Here is a 22,522-nt window from a genome sequence, read left to right on the forward strand (position 1 = left end):
GAAGTTTTGCAACCCGTTTCAATAAGAATAGGTCAAGGAAAAGGCACTAAGAACAGCGTCCATTTGCATGGCTTCTTGTGACACACAAAATGGTGGCCCCACTACCATTTTGTGTCCAGGGTGGTGACTAAAACCAAATAAACCCTTGGCTATTCCCTTTTTCAGAGCATCGCAAGCATTTCTCCTGGGTAGCCTGAAAGAAGATGGGCTCCTTTGGAGGTGAGGAAGGGCAACAAGGGGGTACCACAAACCCCGAGATGGAGATTAGCTACGGTTCCAGGGGACTGTTTCAAAGCATTTATGGGCTTGCTGCTGGTTTTATTGCAGGAGAGCCTGAGCCCCAAAAAGAGGTTCTTCCCTTCCAATGGAAGTGAGAAATACAAGAGCTGCAGCTTTAGAAATTTGTGTTATGGTATTTTATAATCTGGCTTTGTATAATGTGGTACTTACCATTAAAGATCTTAAGGGATGAGCGTGAATATATTTGTTTATTTATTTGCTTGAATCCCATTTAGTTTCTAGCCTGCAAGTCCTATTAATGCAAGTAACCATTGCTTACATGAGTAGTTTCATTAACTGCATGGAAAAATGTTACATATAAATAAAGGTCAGCAGATTAAACTTCTTAAATTTTATTTAAATTCAAAAACATGTCTATTTAGCATGTTCTGTAAAACTTTATTATAGTATTAAAATAATTTAATATTACTGTGCTGGCAAAGAACAGTAGCTTCCAAAACTCACTTAAAAGAATTTTAATAATATGAAATGCTTTACTTCTGTTTTCAAAGTTTCATTTGCTAGTCTGTGTATAAAGCCAGTTTGTCGTCTTGCTGTGTCAAACTATGGTAATTTTTCTTGCAGAGACTTCGCATAAGAGTAGTGCCTTTCTTTTTAACCAAATTCCATACCCATTTTGAGACAGAGACTCCACATTAATCTTTTTTGATGAAGCTTGTTTTACTGTCTGTCCACAACATTACTGATCCTCTTCTCATTGAATTCACATTCACTTAATACATTTAAAACGGAGTGAGATCAGTCCTATAAAATCACTGTTTCTGCAAAAAAGCATTTCATGTTTACAGCTGGGTGTATACCTTATATCTACATGGCATATCTTTGTATATGATGCTGAATGTGGCCCTGTGAATATGGAGCAAAGAACTCTTGCAGAGAGCTCTGGTCTATGTTTTTGAATTTTATTCAGTTCAAAGTCTTTAGGAATCAGTAAACTGGTTTTCATCTCATTCAGCAGGCTGTGATTTGTGCACTGCTACTTCATTGAAATCACTAGGACCTTTTTCTGGAACTTTTGTTTGCTTTGCATCAATCTGGTTGGACTTTTGGCTCACTTAAATATTTCTCCTGTGGACAAAACGATATTCAAAATATGAATGTTGTTATTTTCTGAAAAGCCGGATGATTAATACACACACTATTTAATAACCATTCTTTTTAAACAGTAAGGACTTGTATGTCGAATGCTGTTCTGTATTCTGTTTCAGTTTGCACTTGTACAAGTAACGGACTAACATACTGTGTTATTAGTATTCATGACATTTCCTTAATAAAACTTTTCAATGAATAACTTTATAGTCAGGCTGGTAGTTAAACTTCATAAAGTTAAGTGGGTAGGATTCCCCAACAGAAGGTTTCAGGCTGCATTTTAAGAAGCATCTTGATTGTTCACATTTTTAGGGTTATTTTTGTTACATTAATTTAAAGCTAACTGCCTATACCAATTAGTTCAGGTAAGGTATTAAAGCACAGAAATTTGGCACTGTTTCCCCAGTTAAATATAGAAGACTCTCAACAAGTATGAACACACTTTCTAAAACTGTATTTATTTTATAATTACTAGGGTATAGTTAAAGCTAAGTGTCTATATATATATTTATAGTATGTGTGTACATATATAGTTTTGCAAGTTGAGAAATGCACGAGGACATGATTTTTACATCAGTCAGTATTGATTAACAAAATCTTTTTAAGAATTTATTTCTTTAAAAATTTTATTCGTTGATAATTTTACAGTTTCAGAAATGTCTGTGTAGTTAGGATTTGTAGAATATTCTCAGTGAAAAAGAGTTCTGACAAACAAAGTTCTATTTTTTTTGAGAATTTATTATTATGAAATTAGGTAGGCTTGAGTGTTTATCATTGAGGAAAACTCCCATTATAATTTAAAATGGTTGAATCTGCCAAGTTTCTCTGAACAAGAAGCAGATTCTTAAGGAATTAGATGGAAACTGTGTGTAATATAAACTTCATTATTTATTTAACTTCTTTGACTAGTAAGGGTACATAAGTGCCGGGAGCTGCTCAGCCTTAAAATAAGTGTGGTACAGAAAATTAGTGGAGTGGGGAACAGGCTACTGTGTTGCTATTTTCTGTTCCTGTGTCATGTGAATTTTTGGTCTGATACAGTACTTATTTTTAAAAAGGTTTGGGAACTCTGCATGTTGCTGTTATTTGATAAGCTGCATGACTAGTTGGACGTGTGGGAGGGATTCACATCCATGGGCTTTGCACAGATGTCAAATGTCGCGCACAATACACCAATTTTGGGCTGACAGTAAAAATGCCCTCTGTATCCAAAAGTACCAGACAGAAAGTGCATTAATTTAATTGTACAGCTTTTACTGTACTTAATATACTTTTCTGTGCTTTCTCACAGTAAGCACTAGGATTATTAATTGTAAGTAAGATTCTTTGAATGCTGTAGCCTCATTATATCTGACTGCTGACAGAAATGAGTCGTGAAACTTGCTAAGCTTTTCTCCAAACTTTCTGCTGGGGTACAGGGACCTATATTCGTATGTGGGTTTCCCAGCAAAGAACCTTGAGAGCTGAAAAGCGAAAGTTAGAAAGTTAGCTTTTTATAGAAAGCAAGTTCCAGGGCTGTCACTATCTGACTGCTCAGAGAACGTGTCAGTGTCCCAAGCAACCATTGGAGTAACGCAGCCTCCTCCGCATCAGTCACAGGATTCTGAAAACCTCTTGCTCTGTCTTTATTATATTTCCGTTTTGGGGGGGGAGTTTTTTAATTACTTGAAGACACCCTCTGATCAGACCTTTAAAGCCAGTTCATTAACTTTATTTTTACAGATGCCAATCTGCAAACATTTCGTAAATGTTGATGCTACCCAGGAGGCTTAAGGCTACATCAACACTTGCCGAAATGAAGATTCAGGATCAATCCTGAAGTTTATGTTAACCTCTACCAAGACTGAATATACATTGTACTTTTTTTTCAGGTATAAGATTTTCAAAAATAGGATCATAAAACGGTAGTCTTAATCCTCCTGACATTTAATCAATAGCTTCAGAAAATGCTTAGTACCCAGCAAATGATTTATTTAAAGTCTTTATGAAAATATAGTAGCAAAAATATTACACAAATGCTGGGATAATAATCATGCCTACTATTACTTGACCACTGTAAATTTTGTGGTCAAACTGAAATGCATGAAGTGAAACATTTTGATTCTCTTCACCCTTATTTGTGCTTTATTGTTGTAAGAAAACAAGGAAAGTAAACTGGAAAAATATCTTTCTCACAAAGGTCATGATCAAAACTGCAAACCGTGGAAAAAATTTCAATACAATCGAGTTCTCAGATTAATCCTTTCATCTTCAGCCTTTTTTCTTTCCTAATCCCATCAGTGTTAGATCCTACAAGTTCAGAAACTCAAGTGGAAGGAGATTTACTGAGTTTAGTTCTCAAACTGCACAGACTTCAGAGCCATAGCGAGAATATTCTCCTGCCATAAAGTCTAACGAGTGCATTGAGTGCGTCGGTTTAAAGCTCTTGTAAAACGTGTTTTAGCTGTCTGTTGGGGGTGGTTCTGTCCTCTACCTTTTATGAGGCAATTCCTGGCTACTTAACCAAGGCACACAAGTGTGCTTTCTCTCCGGTAGCTGTTTCTGAGGATTGCCTGACACCCTGTCTCCGAACCCATCCTGTTTGTGCTCCGAGTTTGCATGGAGAAGGGATAGTGCCACTGCTTCATTACACACACATATATACACAAAATCTAAAATTAGAATCAGTGTTTTCTGTTTTTCAGGGCAGCTTTTAAGGCACATTATTGATAGTGACAGACAGGTGCACATTTTATGAATTTCATATTTATGAAATTGAAATTGATTAATTTAAAAACAAAGATCTGGTTCTTTGAAATCTCATGTGTTTCATATTACACATTCCCGTTACACAAAGAAGAACGCACTGTCAAGAAGAAATATTTGCAGCAGTGATCATACAGTGACCAGCCTTTGTCCTGGCGTGCAGACGGAGGAATACAAGTAATTTTCATCTTTCTGGTACAACCCTGCTGCACAGGAGCCAAGTAAAATGGGGCTGTGGTCAGACAAGGTAGTAAAGTCAGTTGCAGGTGAGAGAGGTTAGCTCAGAAACTCTGTCCATTTGCCTTTGCCTGGCAGGAGTCGATCCCCGAGGAGAGCCTGAGTCAGGACCCGTGCTGCTCCCTTGGGAACATTTGCTGACTGGGGTCTTCCTCCCACCGTTTTCTCGTTGCCCTTGCAGAGCTTGCCTCTCCCTCCATCCTCCCTCACCAGGACGGTGACTCCGAGGAGGATGCTTTTTCAACTTTCTGTTTGTTTCACCATTTCTGCTTTCGGGAGGTGGTGATCACCGCATTCCTTTGGCATGTCTGAAAACTGGAGGAGGAGACGCAGCTTCTCCCCGTCTCCAGTGCATCTTGGTTTGAACAGCCATGGCCAAGCCTAGTTTCTGTAGTCTGGAAATTACACTGCGCAACACAAAAGAGCACAGTGATTTATACATCAACAGTCGCTTTTCTTGCCATAACATTTCATTGTTCTTTTTCCCTAAATCTGTAATTACATGTCTTTGTCCTACTATGTGCTGCTTCACAACAAATATAATTCTTACACAGGCTTTGTGAGTGAAAATAATCCCGTTCAATTAGCACAGATCATAAACTTGCATTGTGTGGGAGCAAGCAGTTGTAAATGATGGATTTGAAATTTAGGGTGTCACGTCATCCTTTTCTGGAATTTAGTGAGTTCTCCCCCAATACTACCACATGCTGGTAGGCTCCTTCAGCCAAGACAGAGGCTGGACGTCACCGACGCCTACAACTTTGTTCTGCTTGGGCCCTAATACTCTAATTTGAAGTTTCCAGGAAGGCTGCCTGTGAATAAACTGGATTTACTACATGTGCTGTTTAAATGCTAGAACTTGGAGAACGGTGTTCATTAGTTGGCAATTGTTTCAGTCATTTTTTCAGGCCAATTCTCCATTAAGGAAGATCTTTGGAAAAGGCTGGCAAGCAGGAGAAAGAGGAAAGAAAGTTAGGCTTTTAGGTCTGTGCATTTGAGGACATTGTGTTGGCTGTTAAGTTCTAAACCATGCACTTCTTGGCCTTAATTGGAAGAAATACATTTTACAGAGAAAAAAAAGGGAAACAGACCTACTGTGGCTTTTGTCCTTGTGAGAAAAGGGCTTCTCATTTTGTCAATGAATCAATACTATATGTCGTTATTTATATTTTTCTTCCATGAAGAAATGGTGAAGTTTACCTACTAATTAATATGAGTAGGGAAGACACAATATCGAGTCTGACCCCAAAACTGGCTCACTGCCAGTTTCTGTAAGAAGAATTCATTATGCTAAGTCAAAAGCATATCCGTGTATCACTTGTAGCACAACAAAGGAAAACAGAGGTAAAATAATGACAGTCATGGTGGAATTTATGAAGATAAGAAATCATTGTAGTGTAGCAGTCACGCTGTCTTGAAAAAGTGTTTTATCAGAAGCATGTGTGATCCTTGGATCAGGTAGATCTCTGTCCATCCCAGGTCTGTAAGCATGATCCTGGTGAGTGACTGATGTTCCTAAAGTCTAAGATGTTTCCTTTCTCACATGGCTGCTCAGGGGGGTTGAAAGATTATTCTTGTCATTCTCCCATGTCCAAAATTAGCAAAATATGTGCAAGAAAAGTAGAAATGTTATCAAAGCGGAAAAAACAGGATTATATCCCATCAGATGTCATACTAGCTATTTTAAGTGGCCAAATGTGGAAGAAACAACAGTGCCTGCCAGAGACGTAAAACCTACTGGAGTTCCCAAAACTGGGGAAGACTCAATCCATCTGTAATTTCCAGGATCTAAATAAACATCTCGTTGATACTAAATTGAGTCAGGCCAATACTATTAAGATCTGGTTTGCTCAGCCTGTCATTTTGGTTTTGGAAACTGTGTGTTTGTTCCTTTCTGTCCACTGCAATTGCTACTTTTCTGGATGAAATTTTATCAAGTGTCTCACATTTTCCCTTTTTTTCTCTCTCTCCTTTTTTTTTTCTCCTTTTTTTTTCTGTTTTAGATTCCTTCCTGGACAAGGATTGGTACTATATCCACAGATAGGAGACAAACTGGATATTATATGCCCAAAGGTGGACTCTAAAACTGTTGGCCAGTATGAATATTATAAGGTCTACATGGTTGATAAAGACCAAGCAGATAGCTGTGCTATTAAAAAGGACAATACACCTCTACTCAACTGTGCCAAGCCAGATCAAGATGTTAAGTTTACCATCAAGTTTCAAGAGTTCAGCCCTAATCTCTGGGGCCTGGAATTTCAGAAGAACAAAGATTATTACGTCATATGTAAGTTCAAAATATCAATTGTTCATTCTCTTAAATATAATTGTTCATTCTTTTGTATGTTGTCTTGTACATTATAAGGAAACGAAGAAAAATGTGAATGGGTTTGTATTTTTTTCTCTGAAAATATTTTCTTGCCAGCATATTTTTAACATTACTCCTGACTTCTCGGTGGCCTGTCTCTTTTTTCCTTGGCTTGTGTATACCAAATTAGATTGTTCTTCTATGTCTATAAAGAGCTTCTGCTTTTGTGTGCAATATCATGTCCTGTATTCACATTGAAGGTTTTGTGCTGCTAAACCATGATGTGCTTCCTGCTCACAGCTCTGATGATGTGCTGTGCTATTGGCCTTGCCCACAGGTGCCTTTATGCCAGCAGTAAGAGTAAGGTGGCCCAGCCATTCTGAGCTGAGGCATCCTACATGAGATGTCTGGTCATTGCTCCAAGTGGTCCAGCCATTCTTGCAGTGACCTTTTGGCCACTTTGGTGCCAAATTTGACGGTGTAATTTCCCCACAAGGGATACTAGTGAGCTCTAGTTGAGCATGCACAGCTGCAATACATACCTGCTGTGTCCACACACTGGCTGGGAGGGTTCTTGGGCAAAACCTAGACTAGCATGATCCTGAGTTTCCTCCTTTTTCATGGTCCTGAACTTGTAAAAAGAACGTGCTTGACACAAGCCCGTGTCCAACAATTTAAACTTTATATGACTTTTAGTCTGATAAGGGATTTATGGCTGAAAGCAAGTCTGGAGGTAACCACTGTGTTTAGTGATTCAAATTAGTTATAATGTGCAAAGTTAATGATGTGAATCAGGAGTTAGCATAAACTGAGACCTCAGCAGTACAACAACAATTTACATTAGCTTAGGTTTTGTCATTGTAGTACTATGTCCTGTGGATCTCATTTAGCCCCATGGGGACTTTTAACATCTTGAGCAAGGATCACCAGTTAGTTGGAGATGGACAAATTCTGTGAATTAGCTTTTCTACAGTTACAATGAAGTTAGATACTGGTGTGTCTTATTTCTGCCACCTGCTTGAAAATTGGAGGGCTGATAACTATTTCATTAAATGTCTGCCACTCTAAATATTTCTTAATTTCTTAGTTAAAAATATTGGTAATTCTACATGTGGTATGAGCAAGCAATTTTAAAATGGAAATGAAAATGCATTTAACAGGAATTAATGCTCACTTCCCTGTTATATCCATAATAGTACACACTGTGCATAAACCAGGTTGTATGTCACAGAAACTGCGAAAGAATTCACTGTATTAACTATTAAATGTAGAAATTACTAAAGAGCAGTTGTGGGAAATATAAAACACCATTTTTTGATTTTTAAGGTTTGACAAAAAGATCACTTAATATAGGTGCTTTTTCTGTTTAGTCAGGAGGTATATAAAAACTTGACCCCACTTAAACAACACTTAACTTTGATAAACCTCCCATTGAAATCCAGTGAGATTTTCTAGGGTAAAAGCTGCAAGATTAGACGTTGAGAGATAGTTGTCTGTAACTCCTGTGAAAATGTGTAGCATAAAAATGGCCATGCTCAAATAGTTGGCTTTAATGATGAAATGTGTTCAGTATTTAGTACTGTTTTTAAAAACATCCACAGCAGACTAGCTGTAGTGGAACAAATGGCACTGTTACAATTATTACCTGAAAATTATGGGCACAAATGGAGTTTTCTGATACTCTGTCAGTTCTGTCATATCCGTGTCATGGATTTACCCAGAGAATTATTAAATATGTCTCATTTTCATTAGTTTTGTATAATTATTTCATTATAGCAATAAGACATAATAGACGTTGCATTTCCTGAAAGATTACTGTATAGTTTGGTTGAAAGAATTTGCTCAGCCATCAGCCTAATGCCTCAAAAATCACACTGGCCTTGCAGTAATACTGGAGTGCCTTAGGATATTACTTTCCCTGCTCATTCTGGCATAAACAAATGGCTAATTTATCACTATATTGCTAGCATACTAACGGAGCTGCAGCAGGGGTACCCATACATTTTAATAGGTCGGACAAAAAAAACAAACAACTCTGAAAACCCAGTCATCCTGAAGCTAAAACTCTCGGTTTTCTATCATTCAGGGAGAAAACAATGAACTCAGTGATGTCGGTCTCAGAAACACTAAGAGGGGTAGAAAACTAGGCCAGAGCTCAGCTAGGACACCATTTTACAGAGATACTGGAGCTAGATAGGATTTTAACAGTTTGTGCTCAAAAGCTCATGAGCTGGCACAGCCTTGTCACATGCAAGTTCTGGTAAACGTTTACTTTTGTTTTATAAGTAATATAATACATCTTAATCTTGTATGCAAATCATGCTGTAAATAGTTTGCGTACACCCCTGTTCCCTGATCTGTAATTTGACTGGTGTGCTCAGGCACAAAGGGGGAACGCACTGGGTCTCTCACTGACACTGATGCTGCTCTTTTTTTCTCTCATTTTCTCCTTCCTTCCTTCCTTCCTTCCTGCCTTCCTGCCTTCCTTGATTTGTTGGGGTTTTTTTAGGGGGGTGGGAGTGCTATGAAGTGAAGGCGACAATGCATTTCATGTGTCAGCTTTTGGTTTTTAAGTATTTTAGGATCTTGTATTCCCTTGACTAAAGGGCATGAAACAAACCTGCGACGAGAGTTTTCTGAGCCCAGCATCTTTGCAGGGCTCACTATGGCTGTGTCTGCAGCCTAATCTCACGCTGTTTATGCTGGCAGGCTGCTGTCAGCCCTTTAAATGTTCTGTGCATCGTCATGTACCTTTATCGTCTTGCCATTATTTGAAAACACAGTTTGTTTCTCTAAGGTAATAGGATGCGGTTTGTGGAGCTATATTAAACAGTAAAATTAGGGGGTTAGTCATTTTGGGATAAAGACTTATAACACAGGATGAAGCAGCTTCCTTAACCCTCTGTACCTTTAGGGAAATGTGATTGCACAGGAATTTTTCAAGCCATAATTTTTATATGATCCAGATGTATTCATGATAGGTATAGCAGAAGGAGATCTTTTCTACTCATTACTTTCCTAGGTAAAAGCATACAAAAGATGAAACTTTTCTCGTTCCACAGTTCACAATTTTTTAAAAAAGTAAAATTGTAGATGAGTTTCTGATACTTCTCTTCATATTTAATGGTACTTTAATCCAAAAATAATCTAATATATTTCTTGGCAAGATATTCTTCAATATGAATATCGGGATCTAAAGAGTTAATTCTGTGAAGAGCAGTACTTGGAAAGGTGATACTGAATGGTATTGGAAAGTGAATAAATGATGTAACAGAGTGTCCTTGCTTTTCTCTTCTTTGATATCATCAATTTTTGGTTCCTGGGAAAATAATAGATTCATTTTCCTACAGCTACCTGATTTCTTTTCAGCAGAACTGGAGAAGGTCAAATGTACTTGAGATCTCAGAAGTATTAATGTTAGATTATCCTAAAATATGCCACCATTTAGCTAACATATTATAAATCTCTAAGGAAATCTTTAATCAGATGCATGAAAGAAGATACATCAAGCCTAACAACATAAATATCTGTGCGAAGGGCAAAGTTAAGCAGAAGAGTGTGCAGATTTGCAACTCTGATGTTTGCATTAAAAAGTCTTTTTATGTCTTTGCATGGTTAGGGAATGAAGTATAATTTTCTGCTGCCATGGATTGCTCAGAACAAGCAATGAGTATCTTTTCAATACTAGGGGATTGATCTGCAGGTGCTTGGGTCGTGGTGGTGTGACTGCTTCGGTACCTCTCAGATGCCGTGTTTCTCGTATGGGAGGGAGATGCGTTAGCGTGGCACAAGCAGATCTAATACACCAAAGTTGTTTACTTTTGGTGAACAGGAGTTGTCCTGAACCCTTCCCAACAAACTTGTCCTTTAGTCAGAGGGCATGGAGAGCACTGTGGTACCCTGGGTTTGTACTGAGGGAGCGCCCTGGGGAAGCCAGAGGGCAGCTACGCCAGAGGGAAGGGAGCAGTGCCGCTTGCCTTTGAGCCACCATCATGCTCCTGAGATAGTTTGGCCAAGCAAGCATGTCTCTTCTTTTGCATAAGCAAAATGAAGATTATGGGCTACCATCATCAGCATTAAAAAGTAAGTCACCTGCAATGAAGTCTTCACCAGTTCAAAATTTGTAAAAGAACGGCTTGAGGCTTGAGAAGGGGCTACAGAATGGTCCTAGAAAAGTTTCCTCTAAAATGCTTGCTCTGCCTGCAACCAGCCTGGCCAAGCTTTCTCTTCAGCTTTTACATTGGCAAAAGGGAATCTGCAGCTTTCCTTAAATGTTTTTTTTGTCAACTTTTTTAAGTGACTCACTTACATAATTGGCCTCTGGCTTAAATTAAAAAACATACATATATATTTGATCCCTGACTGATTTAAAGGTTTATACTGGCTAGTAGCACTACATTTTGGATAACTGCTTTAATAGTACTGTGGCTTTTAAAATTGAAACAGTCATCCTGAAACTTTAGCATTAGCTGGATTTGAAAAAAAAATCACAAGGCTTTTTATGTTTTCACTTGTCATTCTGTTACAATTAAAGGGCAATAACTGTCTGAGGAAGAACACATAAAAGGACAATATAGATTGTACCCTGAAATATGGCCCAGCTGGGAAGAATAAATCTCTTTGCATGGCCAAATAGATTTACATTAAAATGTTATTTTAGTATTCTGACCAAACAGTTTAAGTGCTGGCTAATCTGGGCGGCTGGGCATTCTGACACTTCTCTGAGGCAGATTTCAGTCTGCAGCCCCCTAAACCTCCCAGACACTCAGCTAGAGCTACCTGAAGGAAACAGTAAGTTCTCCTTTGTTTAGGGGTTAATTCTGAACTAGCCAAAACCGGGACAAAAACTCCATCAGAATTTCATTTCCATTCATTTTGCAACAAAGACATTTTCTGTGCTTTTTGTTGAAGACTCTGTGGTCCAGGAATGTATTGTTATTTATTTTTTTGGTGGTGGTGGTGTTAATGAAAGCCTGTGTGATAATAGCCACCACGATTCCAGTTGTACAAAGATTATATTTTTTTTCTTTCTCCACCTCCTTCCTCAGAAAATTAGATAAATGATTTCTTCTTAGTGTAAAATGATATCCAGAGGTCAGTCTTTGACTTTGCTGAGAGTCTTTTAAGGGATATATCAGCAACACCACTTAGCTCTTGTTGAATTAAATATAAATACAGCTCATACAAATAATATTATTGGAGAAAAAAATCACTGTCTGTGCAGCTTCAGATTTCTAACCGAGTCTAAGACCTACAGGATTAATGGAGTAATGGTCCTTTGGGGTTTTGTCCCAGACCACACAGGTCTTGTAAGAGAATAAGGCTATTTTAGATTGATGGACTTTGTTCATATTCGGTGCCATTACCTAGGCAATACCGACCGTTTATCTCCTTTAAAGTAGACAGAGATAGTTCAGCAGGAAATCTGTTATAATTTCTCTATTCCTAAGGGAAGGAATAGAAAGACAGGAATGCTCAGTTTGTTAATTGATGGCATCTTGTGAAAAAATACATTTATCCTCCCCCACGCCCTCCAAGTATTCCAAATAGATATGAATTCAGATGAAAATGAAAAATAATTATTCAGACTGGAAGAAAGAATTATTCAGGAAATACTCATGAATTAAACAGGTTTTAAAATTTCATAGGCAGCTGTTTAATATTTTTAGTGAGTATTTATTTTTCTCATTTTTTTGGTTCCTCATAAAGAATTTATAAATACTGGAAAGACAACACATTCACAAAGAAAGATAAAATATTCTCACTTGAAAGTCTTTATATTTATAGAACAAATATCAACAATAAGGGACACTTAAAGAGCTTTGCAAAAAAACTGCTTAAACCTTGATCTTCTACAAGTTGTATATGCTCTTATATGTCCATAAACATCCTGAAAATGACTACATGCAGAAGAGGGTTGGGTAGAATGTGTATTTTATGCTTTATATGCAGGGTATGAGTAACTGGTTAAATCAAGGGGATGTGTACTGGGGAAATATGCCACGCTATGAGGAAAGTATCTGTCTAAACTTGAACTTAAAGGCACTAAGTTCCTAGCATACGGAAACTCATTTAACTTGCATTTTCTACCGAAGTTTGGTGACAAGCATTTATCTCTTCAAGTGAGATGACCAGTCTTTACATCTGGTTTTATATTACAGTATTTTAAGTCCTAAAATGAGAGACTAGGAACTGCATGAGCGTTTATGAAGGCTTTAATGAAATTGATTTTAAATACTTGAAATTGTTTGCCTCATTCAAGTCTTTACATAGCTGGAGTGGAGGGAAATGTACTTTTATCTGAGAACTGCTCTAGCGAAAACATAGGGTTGAAATGCTTGAAAAGCAAGGTTAAATGTCAGTTTGGACTTTCTTTCCTGACTTTAGTCAATCCTGGAAACTTTGGAGGAAGAATATTTCAGGATTTATTTCTGATAAATCAGACTGTAAAACTAAGCCCTTATGGGCAGTCTTCCAGTTGCTTTTTTTCATTTCCAAGGAAATCATGCAAATATTTCTGTGAGTAAAAGCAGGATTAGGCTTAAGGTAGTCTTAGCAGTTCTCGGAGAAGAGTCCGTATTAAGCTGATAAGGCTGGTTTTAAAAAGCATGTTCGGATCTTTGTTAACATGATTTATCTGTTTTCCGTTCAGTAGATGAAAGCAGCAAAAATAACTAAACCGCAGCAGCAGACTTGCCCTCATGTGCTCACTGAGCTGCTGTGAGAGAAACAGAAGTCTGAATCCAAATCCTGCCAGGGAAACTGAGACAGATTTGTTTCTCAAGTATTTCACGTTAGCACGTAAATGCATTAGACCACAACGGTGCAGTTGATGGCAGAACACAGAACAGCTCAGCTTGGATGGCATCTCTGGAGATGGTCTAGTCCCCTGCTCAAGCAGGCTCAGCTGCAGCAAGTTACTCAGGACCATGTCCAGCTGGGGTTTTGAACATCTCCAAGAATGGAGACTCCACAGCTTGCCTGGACAACCTGTTCCAGTGCTCAGTCACCCTCACGTTCAGAAAGGTTTTCTGAGGTTTAAACAGCATTCCCTATATTTCAGTTTGTGCCCATTGCTTCTTGTCCCATCACGGGGCACCACTGAGAAGAGTCCAGCCAGATCTTTCTTCTTTACCCCACTTCCCTCAGGCATTTATACACATGGGCAAGATCCCCCTGTACGTTCTCTCCCCAGGTCTTCGGCCACTACTGTTATACGGATGCTCTAGTGCTGTTATCATCTCTGTGAGCATTTACTGGATTTGCTCCCATAAGTCCATATCTCTCTTGTACTGGGGAGCCCGTGACTGCACCCAGCACTCCAGCTGTGGCCTCACCAGCGCTGAGCAGAGGGGAAGGATCACCTCCTTCTGTCTGATGGCAATGCTCTGCCAAATGCAGCCCAGGAGCCTGTTGGCCACCTTTGCTGCAAGAGCGTGTTGCTGTGTTGGCTCATGGTCAACCAGGACCCACTGTGTGCCATTTCTGCAAAGCTGCTTTCCAGGTGTGTGGCCCCAGCCTGTGCTGAAACTCGATTCCACCTGCTGTCCAGAGGCTGCCACAGCAGATTTAGTGGCAGAACCTAGACGCTAATTAAATAATTTGTCTTGCAAACGAAAAAAGGAAAAAAATGGACTTAATAATGTTACACTATTAAAAGACTAGTGAAGTATTAAAAACTGTAAAAACATCATTATTTAAAGTATTGGTTCTCTTGTCTAGTTCTGACTTTTGAAAAACACTGGAGGATGAACATACCCGTCCCAATAGAGTTTCTTCAAATGGACCGAGATGTGCCTATGTGATAATTTCTAAAGAAGCTAAATCCCTTAATTTCTTATGGCAAGCATTTGAACTAGAGGTCCCTTAGCACCTTGGAAATTCAGATTGTTTTATCTCAGCAATGTTCCCTCCTTGGGAGTTTTACTCCATGGCTGTTTTAAAAGTTCCAAACACAAACATAAGCATACTGCAATCAAACAGTGCTTAACTTCTGATCGTCTTTGCCAAGTGCACCGTCGTCCAATAGTGTCATAATTGATCTCAGTGCTAAGGTGCTAAACTCTGTGTTGCTGAAGGATAGTTAGATGATGTAAATAGCTTTTTGTGTTTTGCAATAAAGCACACTTTTGTTGGGCTTGATGTAAAAGCAGGAGATGAAGGTATTTTTTTATTGAAGCAAACATGTGGAAAATTGCTCTAGATTGTTATAGTACAGAGCATCTCCCCTGAAAGGAATGAGGTTCATCTATAGGGCAAACTCTGACTGTGGCACTTTATTGGGGTTACTTCTGGACTCTGTGTGGTCAAAGCAAATAATGTCATGTCCATCTAAACTGTTATAACCATGAGACTGGCACATTTTCTCATCTATAGTGTTATATTCTAAACTGTCACTAGGCATTAACTCAGTCACTGGTGAAGTCCTACCACCTAGAGATGAACTCTGCCTCAAAATGATGTTTTCCACTTCAGTGCTACTCGTATAGCAATTACTGGGTCATTAATATCATTGCATGCAATTAGTGACAGTAGAATGAGCAAGAGGTTTGTTATTTATTTAATATGAACTTTCACTATAACCCTTTCTTATCCCAAGTGCTACAGACAGAAATCAGAGAGATTTTCAAGGCAGATGAACATCTTTGAAGAGTGATGTTGAGATTGTATGGAACAGAAAATAGGTCCTCAGTTAATGTTAAACCTTCTGCTTTTGTTTCCCGCAAGCCTGCTTGTCATTAGCAACAATCAGTGTAACTTCAATGCTAACTAATTCTATTACTTCTGTTCAGCTGAACTGTTAAGCAAAGCTTGTTCTGGTTGTGGGGAGATATTTCTCCCTATCCACGAGAGGCTTTTGCCAGTAGTGTGCTGGGACAAAGGATGAACTTACATAAAATACTTGTTTGTGGTTGGTGAAGTTAACTAGCTAGTAATCTGTTTTAGATGCATACTTTCTGATATATACTGAATACATCATAATTAGTGGGCTTACATCTGCCACAGTTACTTCAGTGCTCACAAATATATAATTTGTTTATGTAAACTAGAAGCAACCATGTGTGCAGTAGATCATTATCTGACAACATTTCTCAAAGTATGTGAAATATAGAACTGAAATGCTTTTAGAAATGCTTAACTGTAAAGAAAAACTTAAATTGTCATTCACAGTGATACAGCATTGAGATTCCCTTAGCTTTTATTTATTTTTATGATCTCTAAATCATTACATGAGAACTTGGAAAAGGGACACTTGCCAGCAGTGAAGCAAGTAGGATTTTGCTTGGGTGGGTGGATGCTGTGACCTTCTGTAATGGATAATAATTCAGCAAATAGTTTACTGTTTAGTAGACTTCAGCTGTCGTATTCCTTAACCCAGAGATAAAGTGGTGCTGTTTTTAAAATGATAGGCAGCACAAACTACTTGGAGCTCACAGCTTCTTTGATACTTTCCAAACTCCGTCTTACTCACTGTCACTTTCTGCCTTTATGACTGTTGACATAAGGAGCTTTTTTTTTTTTCCACCTGTATTCTTATTATGACGTGCCATGTCTCCCTGGAATTAAGAGAATCATTCTTAATGTAGGAAAGCAGGGAAACTTTAAAAGAAGTCTCTCCCTGTTTTGCGTTTAATACTTGGGCAGCACTTCTGAGTCAGATGACATGAGATGCGGGAAGGAGACTCCATGGATTTCCAGAGGTGTACCTGGAATTAAACAGTTATATACCAAGGAATATTACAGTACAGAATTTATAGGCTCTGTCTTGATTGTGTCCTCCACATTGCGAATACCAGCCCTCCCCCCCCCCCCAAAAAAAATAAATTGAAAAAGTAATAAAATCTGTCCCTTTCTTGACATATGAAAACAAGTGGAGAATTTTATGGGGAGTTACATAAGGCTCCTATATCATGAGTCCCTTCTAAGTACCACAAGTCACGCCGTTCACATTTGGAAAAGATACATTTTAGAGCAGTGGTTAGAAAAGTGAATCACAAAGTTTCACTGCAGAGCCTTCGCCTCCTTCCAGGCAAGAAGAGGCCTGTTTTTTATTTTACTTCATTTTTTTCTGCTTTTAGCTTGACTAGGGAGGGCATTGCTGCTTACGTGCTGTGCAGGATATAATTTGTGGATCCTGCTTAGATATAAATCCTGAGATGTACAACATAGGACTTAATTTAAAAAACAAGGATGAGAAGTGGAAAAGAAGAAGGGAGGATTTTGTTCCCTTCCTTCACATAGAAGTTTTGCCTTGTATATAGATAGAGGGAAAAAAGGCTGGCTTTGAGAGTATTTTTAAACACTCCATAAGCTTTAGTTTAAGAAAAAAATCTGTCTTACTTGGATGAACAAGATTGAGAGAATGAGAGTTTCTGAATGGTCTTTAGGTTGAGTAACTCCTCAAAATTCTGTTGCCACTTTGACTTTGCAAATAAGACAAATAAAATAGCAGACATGTTAGAAAAATAGGAAATTATTGGTAAACCATTTTAATACATTTTTTATGAGTGTCTTGGTGTCCTACATTGTATTAATTGAGCAAATTCAGCAGGTTTTTATCTTTTTCATTAACGATCCTTTCTTTGTCTCTGTAAGATCAGTAGAAGAGTTGGGATGTGACTTCATTGTTCAAGCCCAAAGACTTAAACACAGAGGAGGCCTCCAGTCTGTAGACAGAAACACAGACAACAGGATGGCTGTACTTTGTGTGACTACTCATAATGCATTTAAGTTTTAGCACTTGCAGCCCAGGCTTGGGACCACTGATAATTAAAATTTGGAAGACAATTACATTTTTTTAAAAAGTGAAGATTTCAGTGTCAGTGTCATTTTTTGTCACTACAAACAAGGATAAACCGTTAGTTGCTAGTAGTTGAAATTAGTATATTTATCTTCTCTATAAACTCTCTGCACCTCATTCAATGTAGTGCTTGCCAAGCTACCTGTTCTTTGGTGAGTGGCCTGAACAATTGTTTTTTGGTTCTTTCAGATCTCCATGCAGATCTGGCATTGCTACTAAGAGGGGAAAAAAAAAATAAATTTAATTTCATTTAATTAAAACACTTTATTACCTCAGCTGCCTTGTACTTCATCCCTGGCTGGTCTAGAAACAACCTCGGTGTTGTGATCTGTGATTTGTGGTTTCGCAGTGTGTGATTTCTGGTGTTCTTAAACCTGTCCCATAAATTTAGATAATTTATGGGAAAGAATAATTATTTATTCAGTGCTTTGCTAAGAGAGCCATTAAAAGGACCAAAAGCAGATGAAAGCAGTCAGAGCACAAACACACGATGCGTGGCCAAAATAGTGTTCTATTACTTAATAAAATAAAAAACCCTCAAAAGCTTTACATGCACTTAGTAATCCTGTGAGTGAATATGAGATCAAGTGCAGCTTTGCTTTAGGAATAACTTCATACTACTGTTGGGTATAAAGCTGCTGTTTAGGCTTTCCCATTCTGTTTCTAAGCACAACTGGGGAAAAGTGGAGATGGGTATGGTTATTTTATTTTATTTAGCACTGACTTTGAGAAACCTCTGTTCTGATGCTAAATTCAAGCAGTATTTAAGAAAAAAATAATGAAAATCACTGATAATGGACAGAACTGATCTACCCCAAAGAAGCCTATAATTCTTATTTTTCTATTAACAGATCCAAACCAGCAGCAATTAATTCTTGATGACCTCGTCAATGATGTTTCTTTGATACATTGCCAAATGGCTTGTACTGTCCACCAGACTAAGGGGGAACAAAAGCAGTTTTGCCCTTGCCCATCAATTGACATCACTCATTCATTCCTATAGGCTGTGGTTTAAGGTCCATTTAGTTTTCACAGGAAAATTAAGTACAACGATTATCATTTCTCTCTTCAGCTATGTAGTCCATTTCATATTCAAGCTCTAGAAATAAATGTGCTATAAAGTTGCGTTGGTTCAAAGGATATGACATTTAATTTGCAAGTAGGTAATGTTTTTCATAATCCTAAAACATAAAAGTACGGGTAATAATTGTGGCAGAATTAAGAGGCTGAGATTTTTGTCTGCTGTTTTCTTTTAAGTAATTGTGATGGCATTTTTTCATTTTGTAATGTGTGTTTTTAGGAGTGAAGGAAGTTGAATTTTTGTGACTGTGCCTTCATTTCTAATCTCTTTGTGAATGAAAAGCTATATACAGGCACAAATCCAGCAGCTTAATTCTCCATCTGATTAGAGCAATGTTACCAACCTGATAGGTTGAAAACAGCCAAGATCCATGCAGTGACTTGGCCTCCTGGGAGGCAGAGTAATAACAATCAAATGAAGACATATTAAAATGCAATATTACTTCCGCTCCATGGGGACTGTATAAGAATCATAGCCAGGAACTATTCTTGTCAGCTGACTCTGTTTCGCTCACTGATTCCCTGCCTCTGCATTTATGACTAATGCATTTCGTATAATAAACAGCACTTGTGAAGTTTTAAAAGCAAATAAATGAATAAATGTAAAACATCATACATTGATTTACACTGGGTTCTAGGTTGGGTTTGGTTTTTTTGTTGTTGTTGTTTTTGTTTGTTTTTTTTAAATAATTTTTATATTTCAAAGAAAGGAAGGCAGACCTGGAATGAAATTCTTTGGTCTGAATAATTTCATTTCCTCTCGTGTAAGTGGGATGGTATTTTAGGCAGTGCTTTATGAACTGAAAATGTATGCTGGCTTCTCCAAATTGAGTATATATGAGCACTCTTAACCATAATTTTCTAAGAGGTCGGTTTTTCTGAAAGTTGCAACCCCAAACTTATATTCCTTAAAAAATGGCAGCTGCTGTTGTATTCAAGAAATGTGGACATTCAGTGTTTATATGATGCTCGAACATAATTTTTAACTGACTGCTGCAAACGTTGCCTTTAAATTATTATGATTTTGTCAGAAAGTCTTAAAATGATTTTAGGGCAATTATATGTGTTTATTTGTAGATGTGGATAAAATTAATAATTTAGTGTGCTTTTGACTGTAATTATTAGTTTTGCAATTGACACCAGTGGAGCAGAACAGGTCTCAGAAAATCAGAGGTACCTATCCATCAAAAAGATTTAAAAATATTTTGCTGCCTCTTCAGCAACTTTGTACTTATTTGTAGTTTCCTATGTCTTGCTGTATTAATATAAAGTGAAGTGTGAGACCCTGAGAACTTTTAATACTCAAGAGAAACTTTCTATTAATCATTAATTATGTTTATTAATGTTAATATTTAAGTAGTATCTATTCATCTTAGTACAGGACCGTGTATGGCAGTTCATGTGTGAGCAACTGCCTCTAAAATATGTATCCATATTTAGACCTCAATACAAAAAAACCCCAAGCACGTTCTTCTTTATGTGTATGTATACACAAATAAACTGGATGGAAGATCTAAAATTTGGTCATATAAACACCAGAGAGTAGCATTTCTGTTTTAGACACAAGAAGCTTGCATTAATTATATTTCTGCGTTTATACCCAAAACTCCTATCACAGACAGTGTTCTTTTGGACATATCCATTCTGAGTGAGCAGAGCTCCAGGTACAGGGTCACTTTCCTGCAGAAGTGTGAGCGCGGTGGAGGAGCTTACACGGTATAATTTTCGGGTATAATTTTCATTTGGAGATCAATATAGAAAGGCAGTGGCAAGTGTTTGAGGAATATTTTGTACTCGCTTCCTTGCTTGACTTCTGCACGGGAAACTGTCAAGGGGCATTAGCAGTATGAAACTGTTTTTTCTGATGTCCCAGATTACTCCTTTTTCTCCATGCAGCTTTTTAAAGCTTGAAATGATGTGTTTAAAACTACCCACTTTCTTCCTGGTACGCTAGGGATATGTGAGGTTATGTTTCGATAGTCTTAATGAATTTCGAAAAATAATTTCCTCCAGTGGCCTTGGGTAATTGTCGGTTTAATTACAGGGAGAAGCTGAGATGGAAACTTTCCTTTGTCACTGAAATGCTCCTCTTTGAAAATTCCCCGGTCCTCGGGACATAGCAGTCTGTACTCTGAGCTATAACGTAGGCTTTTTGAAAACCTCTTCAAGAACTGTGGAAAAAGTGAATACTTCTGCAAATTCATTCATCTGACATCAAAGCTATGAAAGCATTCTTTTAGCAAGCAAGCGAGGCAGATTGCGCTCGTGTAGGCACACAACCAAACTCATTGTACATCTGGGTCTTCCCGTTTGGAGACTGTATTTGAAGTAATTTTGCATTCTTTTTTTTGCCATCTTACTTTCTTATTCCGTACTAAGGTCAGACTGCTTCTTCTGCATCTTATTGAGGTCTCCTGCTCTGTGGGTTAAATGGATAGGCCTTTAAAGAATAAAAAGGCATTGATGTTCAGAAGCAGCAGCGCTCTGTTCAATTAAAATCAAGTAGAAGGTGTTTAAGGAGATGTGCGCCCCCATTGCATCAATTAAAAAACAAACGAAGAATAACAAAAACCGCAACACAAAGTCAGTGTTTATTAGTTGTACTTTCTGTTGATGCTCAGCTTTGGTATTTCTATTTACTGCTTTTTTTCCCTTGTCCTTGTGCTGGTACATTGGCAAATAGGTCATAAAAAACACTTTCAGCAAAGACACATTTGATTTATGTCCAGAACTGGTTCTTAGTATTGATTTTTTTTCCCTCTGGAAAAAAACAAAACAAAACAAAACTATATGTCTCCATTATTTTCTGAGCTTGGCAATGCAGTGGCACATTTCAGATCGGCTTTTATCTTAAATTACTCATTGTGATCTTTTATATTTTAAAAAGTCTTTTTGGCAATTTGGAAAAAAAAATATGTAGTTTCATGGACAGTCATTGTCATGTTTTTACAGGGGGAGGGAACAGGAGGAGGAACTGGGAGGGACCACATATGAGGAGAAGGGAATTTTAGGAAAAGAAAGCACAATTTGGGAAGTTTGTATGGTGGCTGTAATTCGAGTTAGTCACAAAAGAGGCAGAAGTGGAACAAAAACAAGAAGTAGATCAAAGGCTAGGAAGCAGGGTTCAGCGGTATGGGGTTTATATCTTTACGGCTAGAGAGAAGATTAGAGCAAGAAAAACACTACCATGGGGCTAGGAAGACATTGTGAAAGAAAAAGGAAATATACATAGGCTGCATTTGAAAGAAAATCCCCAAGGAAGGCAAAAGAGAAGGAGTGAGAATTAAAAACAAAGATCTGAACAGTGTGAAGCCCTGATTGAATTAGATCCTGAGCTGAAAGCAGAGGGACAGAGGCAGGAAAGTGCTGCTTAAGCAGTTCACCACAGCCACGGCAAGCAACGAGCTCCGTCACCTCCCATTTTCTATTTGTTTTCTCCAGCTGGTGGCCCAGTGCCAGCGCGTGTGCACGCACCCACTCGTACGCGACTTTCGGGCCTTGGGTAAACAACCCCAAGAAACGATGGTGAAATTTGCCCCCCAAGAACAACTGCGGTGGGAGAACCCCCAGTGGGTTCCCCAAATGGTGAAGCTGGAGCCCACTGTTGGTGGACGGGCCTGCTTGGCCACTGTGGCCAGGGCGGGCAAGCGCACACGCCAAGGTGACCAGTGCCTGGCGCAGAGTGGAGTGGCCGTGATGCCTGGGGCTGAGAAGTTGCCAAATAGTTTTCCAGCAGCTGTTGGGGGTTTGTAACCAACAGCTGTCTCGGGCGGCACCCCTAGACTTGTGACTCAACCTTTTGGATTCTCCAAGGGAGTTGCTCTTCGCCTTCAAATCGCGTTGCCGCGTCAGCTGGCGGCGGGGGCGCCTGGTTCCAGCCAGCGCCTAGATAAGCGAGAACAATATAAACGCAGGGGAAAGCACCCGTTTGTTTGTACGAGCTAAAAGGTTTCCGTGAGAAT

At 38.4% G+C, this 22,522-nt stretch overlaps 1 protein-coding gene across 2 annotated transcripts in view; it reads left to right on the forward strand.

Annotated features, from left to right (window-relative positions):
• EFNB2 (ephrin-B2) overlaps window positions 1–22,522 on the forward strand; it is a 45,005-nt gene that overhangs the window by 15,407 nt on the left and 7,076 nt on the right. The window contains exons 1-2 of one of the 2 annotated variants that reach the window (XM_014944227.1): window positions 3,171–3,260; window positions 6,375–6,658. In XM_014944227.1, the coding sequence (XP_014799713.1) occupies window positions 3,214–3,260; window positions 6,375–6,658 (331 nt within the window). In that variant the 5' untranslated portion in view covers window positions 3,171–3,213. Of the gene's footprint in view, window positions 1–3,170; window positions 3,261–6,374; window positions 6,659–22,522 lie in introns of those variants that run through there. The other variant, XM_014944226.1, reaches the window with a different exon arrangement.

The sequence above is a fragment of the Calidris pugnax genome, unplaced genomic scaffold, assembly GCF_001431845.1.
Source record: "Calidris pugnax isolate Ruff unplaced genomic scaffold, ASM143184v1 scaffold69, whole genome shotgun sequence".
Classification (NCBI taxonomy): Eukaryota; Metazoa; Chordata; class Aves; order Charadriiformes; family Scolopacidae; genus Calidris; species Calidris pugnax.